The sequence below is a fragment of the Tursiops truncatus genome, chromosome 6 (genome assembly GCF_011762595.2).
Source record: "Tursiops truncatus isolate mTurTru1 chromosome 6, mTurTru1.mat.Y, whole genome shotgun sequence".
NCBI classification, from domain to species: domain Eukaryota; kingdom Metazoa; phylum Chordata; class Mammalia; order Artiodactyla; family Delphinidae; genus Tursiops; species Tursiops truncatus.
Genome location: NC_047039.1, coordinates 8,289,758 through 8,310,865, shown reverse-complemented (window position 1 = coordinate 8,310,865; position 21,108 = coordinate 8,289,758). Strand labels below are relative to the sequence as shown.

Sequence of the window (21,108 nt, the reverse complement as noted above, 5' to 3'; positions counted from 1 at the left end):
CAGGGCGGCCCGGACCGAAGAAGGGGATTGGTGCGCCAGGGGGCGGGATTGTGGGCAGAGACTATAAAGGCGCCGCGCGCGCCGAGCTCTAGTTTCTGTTCCGCGCTCCCGGACTGCTGGCCACGTGCAGCTGCAGCTCCAGCTCCGGCGCCGCAACAGCGCGGCATCTCTGGGCGGCTGCGTCGGAAGGTCAGTGCGGAGGCGGCCGGATGCTTCCCCGGCGGCTGACCCCGGGGGCTGAGCCTCTTCAGAACCGAGGCTGACTGTGCAGGTCCTCTTGACCACATGGCCCCCGCTGGCCCGATCGGTGTGACGCGGCGCGGGACTGGAGACCCAGCGATCCCGAGCGCGAGCGGGGGTCCCCAGCAGTCGCCGCGGAGCTGGGAGGCCGGGGGAGGGCCGGGGCACTGCTGGGGTCGCCAGGTGCGGCCCGGCCCTTCCTACTTTTCTGAAGGGCACACCCTGCCAGAGAATAGGGGCGGGAGCGGCTGTTCTCATAAAACCGGTTTATCCAGCCATGCAGGGAGGCGGAAGCCGGAGACCCGCGTGCGGCCCAAGTCCCCGCGTCTTCTTGGGTTCCCTTTCCCGGGCCGGCGCGCGTAATAGGGAGTATGGGGGTGCCCGCTCCGCGAAGCCAGATCTCCCTCTAAAACCCTCTATGTAGCTCACACTGAGAGCTCCGGGATTTATTCCCCCGACCCTTTCTGGCTTTCGGATCAACCCCACCTTAAGTCTAGACTTTACCAGCTGGTTGATGGAGTCTCTACACTGACTGAGCAGTTTGCTAAGTGCTTTTCTAAATTGCTTTTATTAAATCCTCCCAGCAGTCTAATGTGGTGGTCCGATCATTTTCCCCTTTTCTAAGGATGGGGAGACTTGAGGTTTGGCGAGGTAGTGTACGCAGGCTCGCACGGCGGGCGAGGGAGGGCCGTGTCTGGCCTTGAACGCCCTCGGCTCGAGGGTGCTGTCCTCCTGGGGAGCGGTGAGGAGGAGTAACCGAGCTGTAGGGGAGGAGGGGCGGCGGGGAAGGTGCCCCCTGCGCCACCACGAGGATGTTTCCTCTGTCCTCTCTCTTAGGTACCTGATGTTATCTCTTCTCTTGAGGGAGAAGAGTGGGGGTGATGGAAGGAGGGTTTGAGACTCAACGGACCTGGTTTGCAACCCCTCCTTTTGGTAATTAGTATCTGCCCGACCTTGGGCGGGTCAAAATTCCTTCTGCAAAATGGAGAAAAGATCCCAGCTTCAGAGTTACTCTGAGGCTTAAATAAGAGTTCAGGAAAGCAGGTGCTTCGTCAGCGCTCAGTAGTTGAGGTGTCTGATTTTTCCTTGGGTCATTACTAGGAAGAGGACACGTTTGCTTTTATGATTTAATGAACTGGAGGATGTAAAGCGGAGACTGCCTTGCAAATGTGTCTTAGAAGCGTTATTAGTCCTTAGAAGCGTTATTAACAACTTCTCCGGGGCCAGGAAGTTGTCAACTGGGCAGTGACTGACCTTTGGTGAAAGCAGTTCCACTGGATGCAGAGTAAGAGGCCCCACTTGGAGAGGCAGGGAACTCTCTGGAGATCCTTGAGATGGGAAGGAAAGGTAAAGGCTGGAGGAGAATAATAGGTTTCAGCAGGTTTATAAGCACAGGGAAAAGAACCATTTAGGGGGTTCGGTGAGACAAGGGCTGGGGAGTTTGGACGGGACGGGGGTTTGATGGGTCTCTGGGGTGGCGTTGATCTCCACTGGGCGAATCTTCTAGCTCCTCAGTAGTATATGTATGCACTGACCATTTCTTGGGGCTGGATTTTTTTTAAAAATTTAAGTTGTGGCTTCAATTACATCACAGAATTTACCATCTTAACCATTTTTAAGAGTACAGTTCAGTACCGTCAGGTATATTCACAGTGGATCTCTAGAACTTTTTTATCCTGCAAAACTGAAGCTATGCCTGTTAATTGAATACTCGTATCCCCTCCCCCTTGTTCCCACCCCTTGGCAACTACCTTTCTACTTCCTGTTTCTGTGATTTTTTTGGATTACTTTAGATAACTGGTATAACTCATGTGAATGGAATCATACTGTATTTGGCCTTTTTAAATATAAATTTATTTATTTTTGGCTGCATTGGGTCTTTGTTGCTGCGTGCAGCTTTCGGCGAGCGGGGGCTACTCTCCGTTGCGGTGCGCGGGCTTCCCATTGCTGTGGCTTCTCTTGTTGCAGAGCACGGGCTCTAGGCACGTGGGCTCAGTAGTTGTGGAGCACGGGCTCTAGAGCGCAGGCTCAGTAGTTGTGGCGCACGGGCTTAGTTGCTCCGCAGCATGTGGGATCTTCCCGGACCAGGGGTCGAACGCACGTCCCCCGCACTGGCAGGTGGATTCTTAACCACGGTGCCACCAGGGAAGCCCACATTTGGCCTTTTGTGACCAGTTCATTTCACTCAGCATAATGTCCTCCAGGTTCATCCATGTTGCTGCATGTGACGGGATCTCCTATTTCAAGTCTGAGTAATATGCCATTGTCTGTATATACCACATTTTCTTTCTCCATTCCTCTGTTGGAGGCTGGATGCTTTTAGCTTCAGGCTAAATGTGCTGGAGACGTTAATACATCTTTATTTACTGTCTCCGTGGCTAAGGATGATTAGAGCTAGAAATCTGGGGAAAACACAAGACAGCAAGAATATTAAGGGAAACTGATGGCGCATTCTCAGGGAAAGGGCCTATTTCGTTGGTTTTCAATATTTCAAATTGGAGTTTCTTTGAATATTTCTGAAATAGAAGTATCTGTCTTCAGAGCAATCGCAATTGAATTCAGGTTTTGTTCCCCAGGAAACAGAAGTCTTGTTTTCTGACAACAGGGGACATTCTGTTTATTGTGATGTAGACAAACCCCTGTTATTTCTTGGTTTCTTCTTCCTGCCTACCTGTTTGACATGGTGGTTGAGTTCTGACATGCATCGGGCACTGCTAGGAACTGCTCAGTGGGACTCACAGCTCCATGGGAAAGGCAGCCATACTGGCTCCTGGCACCTAAAACCAACATGTCCAAAACCAAGCTCGTTTGTCTTCTTACCTGACCTGCTCCTCCAGAAAGCCCGTGCTTACAGCAGCACAACTTGGAAGGCTGTGTTATTCTCCTCCATTCCTTCACAAGTTGCCCCACATCCAAGCAGTCAAGGCCAGTTGGGCTCTGAGTCTGTATCTCTATCACCCCCACTGTCTTCCTGACACCACTGCTTTCTTAGAGTTCTGCTCTGGTAAGTGCAGAAAGGGTAAATGCCGGGAGATGGGAAGAGTCATGTAACGGAAGCTTGGGCCGGGGAGACGCTCCATTATTTAAGGAGGAATGTCTGTTGGCCAGTTTCTTTTTCATCCCTTGGAGTCAAAGTAAGCAAGGTGCTTAGGGGAGAAGGTCTATGGACTCTCATCTGATCTTCAGTCATCTTTGACGGTTCCCCTGTATAAGTTTAATAACTAGCTTGGCAAAGCAAGTTTTACTTTAGAACAGCTGTTCTCAAGTGTGATCTGGGGGAGCCCTGGGGTTCCTTGAGACCTCTGTAGGGTCCATGAGGTCAAGGTTATTTAAAAAAAAATACTAAGAGACTGTCTGCCTTTTTCATTCTTTATCTCTCAGGTGTATGGTGGAGTTTTCTAGAGGCCAAATGGCTTGTGATGAGCTTTTCCTCTGATGGCTAATGAGATGTGTGCTTGTGTACTCTTGTGTTTCTAGAATCTTCTAAGGATAGTAGGCTTAGAGTATAAATATGTGCATTTTCAGAGATGAACTCTGTTTGTTCTTAGTACTTCTTTGCATTCTTACTAGCTACCTGCAGTTATAGCTGCTGTCATCTCTGGGGCCTGTTTTCTTTTAATAAGTCATTACTTTGAAATCCCTAAATTGAGTCTTGTGGGTATATGGAAAAAGAACAAAAAGTTTATAGTCTTGATTTTAAAACTTTTCTAAAATTTTAAATGGTATAAAAATTCTTTTGAACTTAATATTTTATTCTAACATAAAAGGATATTAATTTATATTTTTTTATATTTAAGGATAGATCAATGGTTTAAAAAGGGGGATATTAGAACACTCGATTTTTTTCAACTCATAGCTGTACCATGTGTATAAATGCTGAAAAAAAAATGAAACAACGACATAACGGAGTTCTCTGACTCATGAAAAGAGGAATTTACTCCAAATAAATGTGCAGAAGTAAATAATACATAAAAATATGAAGGCTTTCGTCAAGTTTTACAGATGTCAGAAATTTACCATATGTGTCTGATGCCACAGAACTTTTTTGAATAGTATTTTGGTCGCAATAGCATTATTCTTGGACCAACCATTCATCATCTGAAGAAAAATAAAACAAATGAATTAAATGTAGATATGATGAGCTCTTTAAAAACCAAAAATTATTTGGTACAGCTTTCCAAACTAGAAAAGAAAAAGCTATTAAGATAGGTTATCAAATTGCAGTGGCTGGAGAAACACACAATAAAACCTTGTTTGGATGAAAAAGCATTGAAAGAAATAATAGCACTGCCACTTTCTAATAATACAGTAACTTGTCAAATTAAAGATTTAGCTGCAAACATGAAGACTAGTTTGGTATCTTGACAGAGAAGGGTATTTTTTCCTTACAAATGGAAGAATTTGTAGTCATGGCTGCACTTACCATTTTGTTTGTATTTATCTGGTATCAGCGCCAAAGCAATTATCAAAGAATATCTTTTTGGTGAACGTTTGACAGAAAACACAAATAGTGCCAAAGTATTCAGTGTGGAATAACTTTTTTGAATTTCATGGTTTATTCCGGAACAACTGTGTTGAATTTGCACTGACGGTGCACAAGTCACACCTGCTAAAAGTACTGGTGCCTTTGCAGGAATCAAGGCAGTGGCACTAAGTGGTACTAGAAGTCATGGTATTCTTCACTGCCATGTACTTCCAGTGAAAAATAAAGTTAAAAAATGGAAAGCTTTACTTAAGAATGCCCTTTATGAAGCAGTAGAAATGACTGATTTTATTAAATCTTGACCCTAGAGACATCTTTTTAACGTGTCATGTGGTAAGTGGATGTACTTGTTCCATATTGAAATATGATGGTTGTCTTGAGAGAAAGCGTTTTGTGTGATTGAATTGTGAGCTGAACTGGTCCCTGTTTTTCATAGAGAATCATTTTTGCTTGAAAGAATGACTGACAAACGATGGTTATTCATACCTGGATAATCGGCACACATTTTCTTAAAAGAATGAACCAAGCAATCCTGCCAAGGTATTTGTTGCAAGTTAAGTTGTATCCACTACCGTGAATTTGACAGCTTCCCAATACTTAGGAATTTTCTGATGAGATCAGTGATAGCAACCAGTATGACTTTTGGGTATTGTACAGTGAAGTGTGTTAACAGTTGGAAGCTCTGCATAACTTACTGAACCAATATTTTCCAAAAAACAATGTATGAAATTACAAAACCATGCAGGAGTAAAAGATGTGTTCAAGGGGTTTCCCTGGCGGACCAGTGGCTATGACTTTGCCTTCCAGTGAAGGGGGTGCAGGTTCAATCCCTGGTCCGGGAGCTAAGATTCCTGCATGTCTTGCAGCCAAAAAACCAAAACATAAAACAGAAGCAATATTGTAACAAATTCAATAAAGACTTTAAAAATGGTCCACATCAAAAAAATCTTTAAAAAAAAAGATGTGTTCAAAGCATTAGATATGCCAGTGGGTTTTAATGTAGCAGGTACAAAAGTTCACTGATAATGGCTTCAGATTCTACGTTGCAACTAACCTTGAAGAAACTAGCATGTGTTGAGTTTTGGATATCCAAGATGAGTATCCAGAATTATCTGAAAAGGCTTTCAAAATACGGCTTCCTTTCCCCACTGCTTTGCTTTGAGTCTTGATTTTCTTCATTTACTTCAATCAAAGCAGCAGACAGATTGAGTTAGAAGCAGATGTGAGAATCCAGCTGTTTTCTATGAAGGAAAACATCAAAGAGACAAGTAAATGGAAAACAGTGCCACTCAGTAAATTTTTTGTTTTGGAAAATAGTTATTTTCATAAAATATGTTTATTTTAACATGTTTATTGGTTTTAAATGAACTCATTCATAGGTTAAATGTTTCTCAGTTTTGTTGTCTACTACAGCAAACATTGTTAGATAGACCCCACTTAAACGAAAGCTCTCTGTAGTCCCCAATTTTTAAGAGTGTAAAAGAGTCCAGAGACCAGAAAATTTGAGAGCTGCTGCCTTAAAAGTATCAAATTGAGTTTGGCAGTGGCAAGATAATAATCTTGACTTGAAAAAGCTACATGCGGTAGATGGTTGGAGGGTTTTTTGGGTTTGTTTTTAATGTACATGCATTGTTAATCAAAGCAATCCCATTATAGGGACAGTAGAGCTGCTTGATGGTTAAGAACTGGGTTCCCTGAGAGGGGTGGTGCTTGCCATGGTTAAATGCTGTAATTCAGAAAGACATTCACAGGCCTCTGGCCTGTCGTGAACATCAGATGTTAGCTAGTAATAGTAGTGGAATAAGAACCAACTCAAGCATGAATTGTCCACATTGTTAAACTAAAATACTTTATATTCAATTAAGAATCTGTGCCTCCTTCATGCTTTCCCCTTCTGGGGAAAGAGAAGATGAACTGAGTCGTACGTATTTCACATCCCTGTTTCATGTCTTCAGGGTTTACCTTTTCCCAGACTCCAGTGTCTTCAACCTTCAAAAGAAAAAAAAAAGAAAAAAAACCGAACTTCTTCACCTGTGGCCATCACTACTTTGCTTCTGGGAACTGAGAATTGTCTTTGAGTTTCAGATGTTCTGGTAAATCTGGCTGCTTCTTGGCTTCCTCGCCATCCTCTTGAACTTGCTGAAATAAGTGACTTTAAGAATCAAAGTTCTTACCTGGTCTCGGGTGTCAGCAGTGGCTGCAAAGATGGTTTGAAGGGATGATGGAAGAAAAGCTGGGGTCTCTCCTATGGCGACCTCCCTTCCAATCCGGAGATGTACCATCAGAAGGTTGTCTTCTGCTTGTTTGGAAAGTTAGCTGGGATGCAGGGCCTCAGGACCTTGGCGGGGCTGCGTCTCAGGCTGCGGATCTGGTGGGCCAAGCCCCTGACCCGACAGAAGCCATCGGGGCTCTGCCCCGCCTTATTTCGGTGTCCTAAAGAACAAGACCTCTGTGGCTCACAAAAGGGTGTTTAAGCATAGGGTTTCAGCAGATTGTGTTGCCCTTTTGTTTGTATAATCTGGATTTTAGGGATTGCAGGAAAGCTTCTGATACCTCTGGCGGTTTTAACTTAGAATTACTGTTACCTATTCAAGGCACTGGGTTGAGGGGCTAAGTTCAGACCCTAAATGGGAAATGTCTCCAAGTGTGGTTTACTTTTTCTTGTTTTATGATGCAAAATAGAAGACGGTTGAGATCTGGCCACTTCTTTGTGAGGGGGTTGGGCACTGGGGCCACTCTGAAGGCTCATCCGCCAGTGCTGTTGGAAATCTGATGGCTGACGGACGTGGAGGCCACGGGCAGTGTGCAGAGTGCAAAGGCCTGAGCTCTGGGGGCAGGAAGGTCGCTGTTAGAACTGAGTAGCTCTGATCTGCTCTTGTGACATGCTTGCCTGGGTAAAGCTGACTAGGAAGGGGAGCTGGACTGCAATGAAATATACATGATCTGGGAACAGAGGAGAAAATGGCTTTTCTAAATGATCCTTCCTAAAGAGTTGGCAGTGAAACAGAAATTAGTCACAGCTTACTCAGTATTGCCGGGGGCCTTTTCACCTTAACTGTCTGCTTTTCTAGTCTGGTTCATCCTAACGATAACATCTGAGTTAGCACGAGAGTCACAGGGCTCTGAGTTATTTAATCGGGGACCTGTTCACTCCTCAATGATTACAGTTGTGAAGATCTGAGGCCTTTGCGGGATCCATGATGTTCCTGGCGTGGACGGCTCTGTACGCAGTAACTTCCGCCGTGACTTTAGATCCCAGTTGGTGTCAGCCCTGTGCGGCTCCAGTTCTAAATCTCGGCCAGTCTTTGTTTGCCTGCACTTTGCACCAGTGACGTTTATCCCCTTTTCACAGGGCTGGGCTCACAGGGCGGGCCCTTGACTGGCTCCCTGTCTGCACAATCAGTAGTCTCTCTAGTTCGATTCATGAATCCAGAACATGGCCTTGCTCGTGAGCCGGCGATCTTAGTGTTAGTTGTGGTTAAAGGGTTTGTGTTTTGAGGGGTCGGGAGGGTAAGCAGTGACATACTGAACTCTGCTTCTTTTGTTTGTTTTTTTAAATTTTATTGACATATAGTTGATTTACAGTGTTGTGTCAATTTCTGCTATACAGCAAAGTGACTCAGTTATACAGATATGTATATATTCTTTTTCATATTCTTTTCCATTATGATTGGTCACAGGATAGTGAATATAGTTCCCCGTGCTATACGGTAGGACCTTGTTGTTTATCCATTCTATATATAATAGTTGGCCTCTGCTAATCCCAAACTCCCATTCCTTCCCTCCCCTACCCAGCCTCCCCCCTTGGCAACTATCGATACAAGTCTGTTCTCTATATCTGTGAGTCTGTTTTGTTTCGTAGATATGTTGATTAGTATCGTATTTTAGATTCCACATATAAATGATATGTGGTATTTGTCTTTGTCTAGCTTACTTCACTTAGTATGATAATCTCTAGGTCCATCCATGTTGCTGCAAATGGCATTATTTCATTCTTTTTGATGGTTGAGTAATATTCCAGTGTGTGTGTGTGTGTGTGTGTGTGTGTGTGTGTGTATGTACACACACACACACCTTCTTTATCCATATTCATCTGTTGGTGGACTCTTAGGTTCCATGTCTTGCCTAGTATAAATAGCGCTGCAGTGAACATTGGGGGGGGGGGTGCATGTATCTTTTCTCAACTCTGCTCCTTTCGTGTTGCAGTGTCTGCAGAGATCATGCCGGTCGTTTGGATGCTGCGGCGGGTTGCCAGCCGGATGCTACAGAGACCGGCCTGTGGCTGCCAGGCTCCTGTCCTGCCCAGCCGGTTTCTGGGCACCTCCCCTCAGCAGATTCCAGCGGATGCCAACTACCACTCTACCTCGTTCTCTGAAGCAGACCAACCGCGCGTCTTAATTACAGGTTGGGTTTTTTTCTTTTTTCCACATTTGTGGCTTTGTTATTTTCTTTGTGTGCCGGTGTATTTATTATTGGAATGTCTAACATGCCGCCAGGTAACACTTATTAATCAGAAACTCCCTTTTCCACTCCTGGCTCCCTCCGAAATAGCACAAGTCCCCTGTCCTTATTTTGCCGCTGTTGCCAGGGCTTGGTTTCCCTGCCCAAATCCTTTATTGTCTGAAGGGAGGATCTGGGAACCTGAAGAGGCCCAAAAAGCTGCTGTGCGACTCAGTTCCCCTTTCCTGCGAGGAAGGGCCTGGGAGCCAAGGTGTGTGGGTAGAACGTGGCCTCTGGAACCAGGCGCGTCTTTCCTTGGCCAGGCTTCTCAGGCCAGGCAGTTCCTGCACATGTGTATGGAAGAGACAGCCAGGGCCTGCCCAGGGCCCGAGGAACGCCTCACCGTCACCTCGTGACACTTGCGGCTTACTGTCCACGGACTGGCCCGCTGACCCCTCTCCCCTCGTAGCCACCCAACACCTGGTTCTGTATCTGCTCACCGCAAACTTGACCATCTGTCTGCAAGTCCTTCCAGCTGACTCAAGCCCCCCTCTGATTTGACTGACGTGTTTTATTGTCCTCTGTTTGCCAGAGTTTCATCCCTTGGCCTCACGTCCTTATCCTTCTTACATTCCTCAGTGTGTGTGTGTTTCTTTCACTGGCACCTCCTCTTCCTCTCCTGCTGTAACTGGGTTTCCAGTGAGGCCAGTTTCCTCTGCACTTCCCCCCGGCTCTCCCAGCTTCTTGTCTGTGTGTTTGATTCCCTCCTCCCTGCACCAACAAAGCATCTTCCAGGGCCCAGTGTTACCGTCAGTGGGCTGGTTTCAGTCCCATGTTAACACACGCTTACAGGAAATCCCACTGTCCATATCTTCCTGCCTCTTACTTTCTCCCAAATGGAATCTAGGGTTGTATTCCCCTAAATGTGTTCCCAGACCCCTAGCTCTCCCATTTCCATCAATGGCATTTGTAAGCGTCCAAATTAAGATGCTGTAATACTCATCTTTAACGTTCTGAGCAGCTCCTTGCCCATCCAGATATCTGCCCCTTTTTTCAGGCGACTTCTTTGTTTGTCCCTTCTTTCTTTCTCCCTTCCTGTTCCTCTCCAGGTCTAATGGAAGGAGGGTGCTCTGCATAATCTCAGCAGAGGTTGATATCAAACTATTATATCTAGCTTTGAGTGTTCTGGTACCCGTAGCAGATAATTTTCACAGCCCATCAAATAACAAAGGCGAAGCTCGTAGTGATTTCCTGACCAGGAGGTCAGGAAGGCCCTGCTCTTCTTACCTGTACCCTGGCTTCCCCTCAGCCCCTCTGTGCTGGAGAGCACTTTCGTCTCTGGAACTAATCTTACCGGTACCCGATCTCTGTCATAGCTCCGAGGAGGTAATTCCGTTCTATCAGGCCAACCTGGGGCTTTATCTAGTTAGCTAAGAGTGCCAGTGGAGTTTTCTTCTATTATTACATACTGGGAATAATTGAATTGGTTAGATTTAGATTAAAGATTCACTTTTTTCTTCTTTATCCAGGGGGTCTTGGCCAGCTTGGAGTGGGGCTTGCTAGCTTTTTGAGGTAAGAGCTCGCAAAGTTTCGATTTAAATTCTGAGCTTTTCAGGGCTTGTCTTTGGCCCCATGTAACCATTGAATCTTTTCTCTCCCCTCTTGCTTCTCTCCCCTCTTGCGTACTATGTAAATGACCGTTTGGAATGCATTTCATTGTGCCTCTTCACATCACAGACATTGTTTCAGGTCCTCGACTCAGCAGCCCCCAAGCTGGTCCTTCGCCCTCTGCCTTTCCTAGGTTAGGCAAAGTAAGACCTGCCTCCCAGTAAATCACTTGGTTTTCAGATGTTTGGGGGCAGAGGGAAGTATTGTATGTGTAGAAACTGAAAAGGAACAGTGTGGGATTTGGAGAGTGGGATAAAAGGATAAGAGGAGAGAACGGGGAGGCAAAGGGAAAAACTCAGGGGCACTGGGAAGAAATTAGTGACAGATACCGGGATGATAATGGGCTGAGGTAGAAGCAGGAGGTGCAGCCCTGAGTGTGGCTGCAACTGCAGGGCTGTGAGTTGAGGACAAGAGGGAAGAAGGGTGTGAAGAGGAGGGATTTGGAGGCTGACGGGACATGACAGTTCCTGTTGGAAAGACTGTTTTCATAGGACCTGTTATGTCCTCCGTGTACCAACTCGTGTGTTTGATTTTCCCTTTAGGAAACGATTTGGGAAGGACAACGTGATTCTGTCTGACATTCGGAAGCCCCCTGAGCACGTCTTCCTTAGTGGTAAGAGGCTCACAGAGCAGGTAGAGAGGCAGCTCCCAGAATCAGTGTCACCGCTCATAACCAGGCTTGTGAATTAAAGAAAGAGGAGTATTTGAGGCACACCTGTGCCACTTAAAAATGTTTCATGGTTTTGTCCTCATTAGTTCTGTAAAAAGCCTACGGTACAGCTACTGCTTGTTCAAGGGATCCAAGGACAGGAGAGTTCTTCAGACCTTGACATGAAGTTGTGGAATAGTATCTTTGGATATTATTTGGAGCAGTATCTGTGGAATAAAACTGATTCCTGTCTTTCAGAGTTTTCAGTGAACTTAGCTCGGAGAGAAAGCAAACAAAAATCAGGTTCTGAAATGAGGAAAAGGAACTTTAAATTTTGGAGAAATTAATCCTCATGTTTCAACGTGAACTTGTTCTTAAACTACTGTGCACACACACAGACCCCAGACTCCTCTAGTCAGGTTGTCTACACCTCCAAGATGTTTTTATAATTCTAGTCCTTCCTGGTTCTGTGTCAGCCTTTTACTGTTTACCATGGGGAAGAGCGGTAATTTGCTGAAAGTGGGGGAAATTGGCACAAAAAATCGGCTCTGCCTCTAGCCTAACCAGGTGTGGCGAACTCTTAATTTATAATTCTTTTATACCATGGTGGGTTTTTTGTTTTTGTAAACCCATTTCTCTATTCCTTTAAAATATGCAACTTTTTTTTTTTTTTTTTGCTGCACCACGCGGCATGCGGATCTTCCCCAGCCAGGGATTGAACCCGTGCCCCCTGCACTGGAAGCGCAGAGTCTTAACCACTGGACCACCAGGGAAGTCCTAAACTATGCAACTTTTTTTTTTTTTTAAAGGGAACACTATTTATTTATTTTTGCTGTGTTGGGTCTTTGTTTCTGTGCGAGGGCTTTCTCTAGTTGTGGCAAGTGGGGGCCACTCTTCATCGCAGTGTGCAGGCCTCTCACTGTCGCGGCCTCTCGTTGGGGAGCACAGGCTCCAGACGCACAGGCTCAGTAGTTGTGGCTCACGGGCCTAGTTGCTCCGTGGCATGTGGGATCTTCCCAGACCAGGGCTCGAACTTGTGTCCCCTGCATTGGCAGGCAGATTCTCAACCACTGCGCCACCAGGGAAGCCCTATGCAACTTTTAAGCAGGGTGAAATCTCTGTGTGCCTATAGGTTTGGCAACTCAGGCCAGTTGCCTGGTCATTACTCCAGTTCTTAATTTTATTCTGTTTGATACTGGCAAGCTACTTAACCTCTCTATGCCTCAGTTTCCTCATCAACAAAATATCCGCCTCGAAGGCTGTGAGAGTTAAACATACAGAAAGCCCTTAGAACAGCACCCAGCAGGTGTGTGTCCTGTATAAGCATTGGCTGCTGTTAGCCGTGGGGTGGCTGGGATTTGTTATTCTCCGTAAGGAAAATGCTGGGGAGTGTCCAAGTTGTTGTTATCAAGTCGGTACCAGTGGAATTCAAAGTCAGCGGGGGAGGGGAAAAGATCTGTTGAGCTTTTCAAGCCCGGAACTCTTTTACTTCCTGGTTTCACTGCTCCTTGCAGGCCCGTTTATTTATTCCGACATCCTGGATTACAAGAATCTGCGGGAGATCGTGGTGAACAACCGTGTCACCTGGCTGTTTCATTACAGCGCTCTGCTCAGTGCAGTGGGAGAAGCAAACGTGTCCCTGGCCAGAGCTGTGAACATCACTGGTGAGTCTCTGGATCTTGCCCCAGATGACCCGTCTGCCAGATTTCCCAGTTCTTTGGGAAGAGGTTTCCCAGTTTACGACATCTGCTTGTTTCAGGACTGCACAATGTCCTGGACGTTGCCGAGGAGCACGGTCTGCGATTGTTTGTGCCAAGCACCATCGGGGCGTTTGGACCTACTTCTCCGCGGAACCCAACCCCCGATCTCTGTATCCAGAGACCCAGGACTATCTACGGGGTGTCCAAGGTCCACGCGGAGCTCATGGGCGAGGTAAGCATCACTTGGCAAGATGACGCAGTGTTTCCTTTTCTGTTTCTGCCTCAAACACCTGCTGGTTCATCCTTGGAGGGGACTCTCTCCCTCCCTTAATCTCTGCCCCCAGAAATGCTCGGGGACTGAGTGTGTTTGCCAAGTGGTCAGTACCGACAGCTCCAGAGGAATCCTCAGTCCTGTGCTAACACAACACTTCGTACACGCCCCTCGAACGGCACCCCGTCTTTGGTTTGCTGCCCATCTTATTTGTACTGCACTGTTCTTTCAGGTTCCCAATATTGGTAGTTATCAGAGGTAATTTTAAAATAACCTCAGACATCTTTTTGGTTTTATTTTTTAATACGCTTTGTCTTTATAACTCTATAGCACATTTTAGCCGGTTTCTGATCCTTCATCTAATATATCACAGTCACCATCTTTCCCTATACTCCTCCCCGCACTGCACCGCAGGACAGGCTTGTGGAGATTTGTTCAGGACTGTGTGCAGGGTCTCCCTTCCAAAGAAAGGCTGGAAATCCTTACTCTCGGCTGATCTGTTATTTACAGTGTCGCCTAGTGATGTTATCAGCAGAATGACGATTCTTTGAAGATAAAAACTTCAGGGTTATTTGTTAAAGAAAAATGAGTGACTGTTAGCAATTCTAGAGCCTTCATTTCCTTGAGGAGGATTTATTTTTATTTTTTTTTTTCACTTAAAAAATATTTATTTGGCTGCGCGGGATCTTCGTTGCAACATCTTTTTTTTTTTTTTTTTTTTTGGTTGCAGCATGTGGGATCTAGTTCCCTGACCAGGGATTGAACCTGTGCCCCCTGCATTGGGAGCACAGAGTCTTGACCACTGGACCCCCAGGGAAGTTCTACGAGGATTTTAATATGACTGTATGGGATGAAGTTTCAGGAGAAGGCTGTTATTTCTTTGCATTGCTCTACCTGATTTAAAAGATTCTTTTTAAAGTAAGTTTTCTCTTTTTTGTAGTATTATTATTACCGGTATGGGTTAGATTTCCGATGCCTGAGATATCCTGGAATCATTTCTGCTGACTCCCAGCCTGGAGGAGGAACGACTGGTAAGTGTTATTTTCGATTTCTTTTTTCACATAAGATAAGCTTTCTAATGGCCGGGCAGAGTGGAGATGGATCTGTTGTCTTTTTAGTCGTATGCTGACCGGAGTTTTTGCATCCTTTCTGGGAAGTGCATCTGAGAAGCTCATTGAACCCTACTGACTTAAACTTAAACTCATGCCGATGCTGTAAGTCCAGTGGGATTGGCCACCCACAGTGCCGGAGTCAAACTGACATTCGAGTTTGTTACCCACAATGTAGGAAGACACCAAATGAGAAATCACCTCTTGGGAATTCCCCGGCGGTCCAGTGGTTAGGGCTCGGCGCTTTCGCTGCTGTGGGCCTGGGTTCAATCCCTGGTCGGGGAACTAAGATCCCACAAGCCGCGTGGTGCGGCCAGAAAAGAAAAGCCTCTTTCTTTGAATCTACCTTTGTTTCTTCGTACAGAGAGTTCTATTAAAATGGACTCTGCATCTTCAGAAAGAACATAAGCGTTGCTCCCGCCGCTCTTGTCATTGTGCCTATTGCTGTTTATCCGAATTGTCTTAGCGTTTATTTCAGAAAAGCTTGCCCCCAAATGAGAGTGGGTCACTGCTCATCTCTAGTGCCGTCGGTTACTTGTCTGTTTAGGAGCCTGTATTATTCATTGGTGACTGGAGCACCAGGCCTGCTTAACTTCATTTTTTTCTTTTTTCTTTTACCGAGGAATAGTGAATTTACGATATTGTATACGTTTCAGGTGTACAACATAGTGATTCACGGTTTTTAAAGGTTGTATTCCATTTATAGTTATAAACTATTGGCTAGATTCCCTTGTCTGTACAATGTATCCTTGTAGCTTATTTGGTTTCTGCATAGTAGTTTGTACCTCTTAATCCGCTACCCCTATCTTGCCCTTCCCCACTTCCCTCTCCCTACTGGTAACCACTAGTCTGTTCTCTATGTCTGGGAGTGTGTTTCTTTTCTGTTGTATTCACTAGTCTGTTTATTTTTTAGATCCCACATATAAGTGATATCATTTATTTGTTTTTCTCTGACTTATTTCACTAAGCAAAATACCTTCCAAGTTCATCCATGTTGTTGCATATGGCAAATTTTCATTCTTTTTTATGAGTGAGTAGTATTTCATTGTGTGTGTGTGTGTGTGTGTGTGTGTATATATATATATATATATATATATATATATATATATACACGTTGTGTCACATCTTCTTTATCCATTCATCTGTCGATGGACACTTAGGTTGCTTCCATGTCTTGGCTATTGTAAATAGTGCTGCAAGGGACATTGGGCTGCGTGTATCTTTTCGAATTGGTTTTTTCGTTTTCTTCGAATATGTACCCAGGTCATATGGTGGTTCTATTTTTAGTTTTTTTGAGGACCCTCCCTACCGTTTCCACACTGTTGTTGTTATCATTTTGGACTTGAGCATGTGTTATATTCAGTAACTCCCACATTAGAGATCCCTCCCGTATGAGGGCTTCTGAGATACAGTGTAAAAGATACTTGACAAAATCCAAGGGGTTTTTTACTGTAGATTTGTAGTATTGTCTGAAGTCTGAGAGGGTCGTGCCTCCAGCTTCGTTATTTTTCCTCGGGGTCGCTTTGGCAATTCTGAGTCTCTCGTGGCTCCATATAACTTTTAGGGTTATTTCTTCTAGTTCTGTGAAAAGTGTCATGGGTAATTTGATAGGGATCGCAGTAAGTCTGTAGAGAGCTTTGGGTGTATGTCCATATTAACAATACTAATTCTTCCAGTCCAAGAGCATGGGATATCTTCCCATTTCTTTGAATATCTTCAATGAAAATTTGAGGGATTTTAAAAGGTTTTGGTTACTTTAAAAAATTTTGCCTTAATGTGGTGCATCTCCAAGTGTGCACTAGGAACCCCTGGGAATCCTTGAGACCCTTTCAAGGGGTCCAGGAGGTCAAAACAATTTTCCTATCAGTACTAAGATGTTATTTGCCCTTTTCACTCTCCTTTACAAGTACACCGTGGAGTTTTTCAGAGGCTACATGTTGTGTGTAGCGCAGTGGACTGAACACAGAAGCAGAGATTCCCGCTGGCGCCCGTTAAGACAGTAGAGAGGTTTTCAAAATGTAAAACACGCTGTTCTTCTCACTAAATTTTCTCTTGTTTGGAAAATGTGTTCTTTTTCACATAAAATATTATACATGTGAATGTGTGGGTTTATTATTGTCATTTTAAAATGCAGACTTTTTTTTTAATTCTCAGTTGATTTGTGATATAGTAGCTGTTGCTACAGCTCACCTTCATAAAACCTCTTTGGGGATCCTCAGTGCTTTTTAAGCACATAAAGGGGTCCTGAGACTAAGACGTCTGAGAACCACTGCCTTAATGCAAGAGGTTCACTCACCATTTTGTTATGAGAAGACCCACAGACCAGATTCTCTTTCAGACTACGCCGTCCAGATTTTCCATGACGCCGTCAAGAATGGCAGATTTGAGTGCAACCTGAAACCCAGCACGAGACTCCCGATGATGTATATTGATGACTGCCTCCGGGCCACCCTGGAGGTCATGGAGGCCCCAGCAGAGTCCCTCTCCATGAGGACTTACAATGTCAATGCCATGAGCTTCACCCCCGCGGAGCTGGCCCAGGAGATTCTCAAGCACGTTCCAGAATTCCAGATCACCTACAACGTGGATCCCGTCCGACAGGCCATAGGTTGGTACACCATTGCAGAACCCCTCAAAGCCAAAATTAAGCTTCAGGCCGCCCCACGAGTCCTTGAGAACATAAACGGAGGAAGATAAGGAGAGCTCAGCACCTTCCCAAGGGGCCCGACACCTTCTGGAGAAGGAGCTGCTGTTGCACCAGAGCCAGCAGATGCTGCGGTTTTGGGAAATGATGTCTAAAGGGGGTGAACTAGAACCGTCCAAATAAACAGCTTGTTCTCCCTTCACCATTTGCCAGTTTAAACGTAAAACCAGCAGGTGTAGTAGGAGAGCAGCCCTGGGTTCTCAAAGGCTGTGACTGTGCCCCTGTGTGAGTGCCATCCGAGCACAGCAGCCCCACCTTACAGGTCTGCATGAGACTTTCCTCCGAGGTGACAGACTTCTAATCTAAGAAGGGGACTGTGTGTGTACCCATAATAGCTGCTCTGCTCTGCTCAAGGGGGGATTTCAAATAGGACGTTTCTTTCGTGCATGATAATCCTTTATTTAAAATGTTCTAGACCTTTTTGCAAATCTAGAGCCTGAATAACTTAAGCTCCTCTTCCATATCTTGTCCTAGCCGATAGTTGGCCAATGAACTTTGATGATAGCAACGCCCGGAAGGACTGGGGGTGGAAGCACGATTTTGACCTCCCGGAGCTGGTGACGACGATGTTGAACTTCCACGGTTCCGAGAGCAGAGTTGCCCAGGCTAACTGAAGGGGCCGGAGGAAGAGCTCGTGAGTCCTGGGAGGCTGTCCAGGGAAAGTCAAAATAACCCCGAGATTCCAGACCCCGAGGAATCTAGATGATGTGGAGTTGAAGGACTAACTGGACTGTTTTCGCAGCTCATATGGAACTGCCAGATGGAGAATTGACTTGGCTTTAGCGTTTTCCCAATGCTGTAGGATTGGTGGCAGGACCTCTGGAGCCTTTGCTGTCTGCCTAAGCTTGTCCAAACACACAAATCACAGAATGAACACTTAAGTCATAATAGTTTTCCATTTCCTTAGTTAAGATGAAGGAACCATTTCCGAGAAGGTCCAAGTATGTGATGTTTGTATTAAATTAAACTTAAATATCGCTCCTAAGACTCCATTATTCTCTTGACTAAGACCGAAGATTACATTTTAAAGACTATCAAAGATAATCTCCCAATTTAAAAGAATTCTTTGCTATCCCATCAGAACATAAAAAATGCCTGATGTATTAATCCCATGTTCACAACGTTCAAGAGATTGATTGATTGATTGATTGATTTTTGGCTGTGTTGGGTCTTCGTCGCCACGTGCAGGCTTTCTCCAGTTGCGGTGAGCGGGGGCTACTCTTCGTTGCGGTGCACAGCCTTCTCCTTGCGGTGGCTTCTCTTGTTGCACAGCACAGGCTCTAGGTGCACGGGCTCAGTAGTTGTGGCTCGCGGGCTCTAGAGCGCAGGCTCAGTAGTTGTGGCACACGGGCTTAGTTGCTCCGCGGCGTGTGGGATCTTCCGGACCAGGGCTCAAACCCGTGTCCCCTGCACTGGCAGGCAGATTCTTAACTACTGCACCACCAGGGAAGTCCCTGTTCAAGAGATTTTTAATGTGTCAGAAATGATCACTTCTAATTTATTTGTCTGTAAGAAGATATACTGGTAGGAAATCTAAGAATATCAAGAGATGATCTAGGGGACTTCCCTGGCGGTCCAGTGGTTAGGACTCCACGCTCCCAATGCAGGGGGCGCGGGTTCAATCCCTGGTCAGGAAACTAAGATCCCATATGCCACACAGCGTGGCCAAAAATAAATAAATAAAATTTTTAAAAAAGAAAAGAAAGAAAAGAGATGATCTAACTAGTAAAGGGGAGCACCTCTTACTTTAATTGCCTTCCTGTTGGTGAGCTGAGGGGTGGTGACCGGGACTGTGATCCCTTACCTGCCATGTCAGCCTCCGGAGGAGCTTGTCTAAATATACAGGTTTCTGGGCTGTACCCCTTCAGGTGGATTCAATTGATAGAGATGAATCTCGAAGGACCACTGGTTATTCTCTTCCAGCTTCGGCCCCCTAATTTAGACCAATCCCAAACACGATTTTCTAAAGAGAGCTTCCTTACTACAGCCTTTCTATATACACTTTTAGGTGAGCCTTCAGAAAAGCTACGCTAACCCTCTGAAGCAGTTACTGTCTAAATATATAGACTTACTTTCTCCAGCTACCTCAGGATGTGCTGCCCCTGAAATCACTGGAAAGTGAAACTCCAGTCAGTCGATCATGGATCTCATGGACACAGCTGTCAAGGATTAAAAGGCATTTCTACTATCTGCTTAATGACAGTGTTATGTATTTGGAACTTGTAACTGCTCGGTAGAAGCGTGAATTGTTTTCTTTTGAGGCGTGATTGGATTTGAACTTCTAGATAATTATTTAATAGTTATGTTGATACAGTTTCCTTCCCTACTTAGTATAATTAAGCTTACATTTGTACGTTTGATTTGCTAAAACCAAACAGCTAGTGTTAAGGTCTTTTTTTTTCTTTTTACAACTTTATTGAGATATGTTTCACATACCATAAAATTCACTCATTTAAAGATTGCAGTTTGGTGATTTTGCAGTGTATTCAGAATCGTGCAACCGTCACTATAATCTAATCTTAGGCCATTTCAGCATCTCACAAAAAATCCTTCCCCAGCCTACACCACTGCTAATTTACTTTCTGTGTCTGGATTTGTCTGTTCTGGATATGTCACATAAGTGGAATCATACAATATGTGGTCTTTTGTGAGTGGCTTCTTTAATTTAGCATAATGTTTTCAAGGTTCGTCCATGTTGTAGCATGTGTCAATGCTTTATTTCATGGCTAAACAGTGTTCCGTTGTGTGAATGTACGACATTGTTTTGTCAGTTCGTCAGCTGAGAAATGTTTAGGTTATTTGCACTTCTTTTAGTTTTTAGGAATAAATGCTGTTATGAATACTTGAGTAGATAATTTGGTTTTGAAGCGCATTAGAAACAATATTTCTAATCGTTCAGTTTGAAAAACAGTTCTCTTAATTTATTCTCAATTATCTTAAAGGAACAGAAATTAATTCCTTCCTTCCATGTGAAGGGCAGAAGCAACTGAATTGAATGACCCTTTGTCCCTTAGACCCTAGTCTTCCAGAGTTTCCACCAGGTTCCTCGCATGACCTTGTAACTGGGGCCCTCTGGAGGGATTTGTTCTAGAATGGCTTCCTTTAATCCTTCTAAATCTATAAATGCACCTCCGGAAGAACCTCAAAGAAGCATAAAAGAACAAATGAATCCTTCAAATTACATTGGTGATCCTTAGTCACCTACAGCTTTGCGCTTTAAGATTAAAATTAGAGTTGCCCTTTCTATCCAGATACTCAATATCAGGTGCATATCTTGGGATCCCAGGAGATGACTCAATACTTTACTATAAAAGCTTTCCTTTCTGTTGGGAGAAAGGGTTTTTTGTAGTTAATTTGAAAGTGATCTGAAAAGCTACTTAGAAGGGGAAAGTGTGGGTTGCATCGCAAAAATAGTTTTTTGATTTTTAAATAAAGAGGAATACAAAGCTTGACCTTGCTCTGATGTTTTTCATCCTGAAGATTTCTACAGGCTACCAGTGTGGTTACTAGATCTGCTGGTGTGTTTTCTATGTGGCATTGCCGTGACGCGCCTTTGTGTCACTCCACAAACAGCACAGCCCATGGCTGCCGTCAGCCGTCAAGGCGTACTGTTTAAAATCGAGAAGCAGGCTCTGGGCAATGAATACTATTGCACCATTTAGGATACTTACTGTAGAGGGGGATGGGTGCTAATACTATTTTTTTTTTAACTCATATAGGCCAAATTGCCAATTTGTTATTGTATTTTATGGTAAGGGCATGAGTGTTTTCAAGAAGCATTTAAAATTTTTTTAACTTAAAAATGTTTCTATTAAGAATTTAAAAATTAAAAGATACATAATGA

General features: G+C 44.7%; 1 protein-coding gene across 1 annotated transcript; it reads left to right on the top strand.

Annotated features, from left to right (window-relative positions):
- Positions 1 to 84: 84 nt before the first annotated feature.
- LOC101316773 (L-threonine 3-dehydrogenase, mitochondrial) lies at positions 85 to 20,106 on the top strand. The gene is made up of 9 exons (XM_019932390.3): positions 85 to 189; positions 8,930 to 9,127; positions 10,693 to 10,735; positions 11,374 to 11,444; positions 12,995 to 13,144; positions 13,240 to 13,412; positions 14,392 to 14,482; positions 16,899 to 17,168; positions 17,739 to 20,106. The coding sequence occupies exons 2-9, from the start codon at positions 8,944 to 8,946 to the stop codon at positions 17,876 to 17,878; spliced, it is 1,122 nt and encodes a 373-aa protein (XP_019787949.1). The 5' UTR covers positions 85 to 189; positions 8,930 to 8,943; the 3' UTR covers positions 17,879 to 20,106.
- The last annotated feature ends 1,002 nt before the right edge of the window (positions 20,107 to 21,108 follow it).

Coding starts and splice junctions, on each gene's coding strand:
- LOC101316773 (XM_019932390.3), top strand. CDS start 8,944: ATGCCGGTCGTTTGGATGCTGCGGCGGGTTGCCAGCCGGATGCTACAG. Junction 10,736..11,373: donor GGGCTTGCTAGCTTTTTGAG/GTAAGAGCTCGC, acceptor TTTTCCCTTTAG/GAAACGATTTGGGAAGGACA. Junction 13,413..14,391: donor ACGCGGAGCTCATGGGCGAG/GTAAGCATCACT, acceptor TCTTTTTTGTAG/TATTATTATTACCGGTATGG.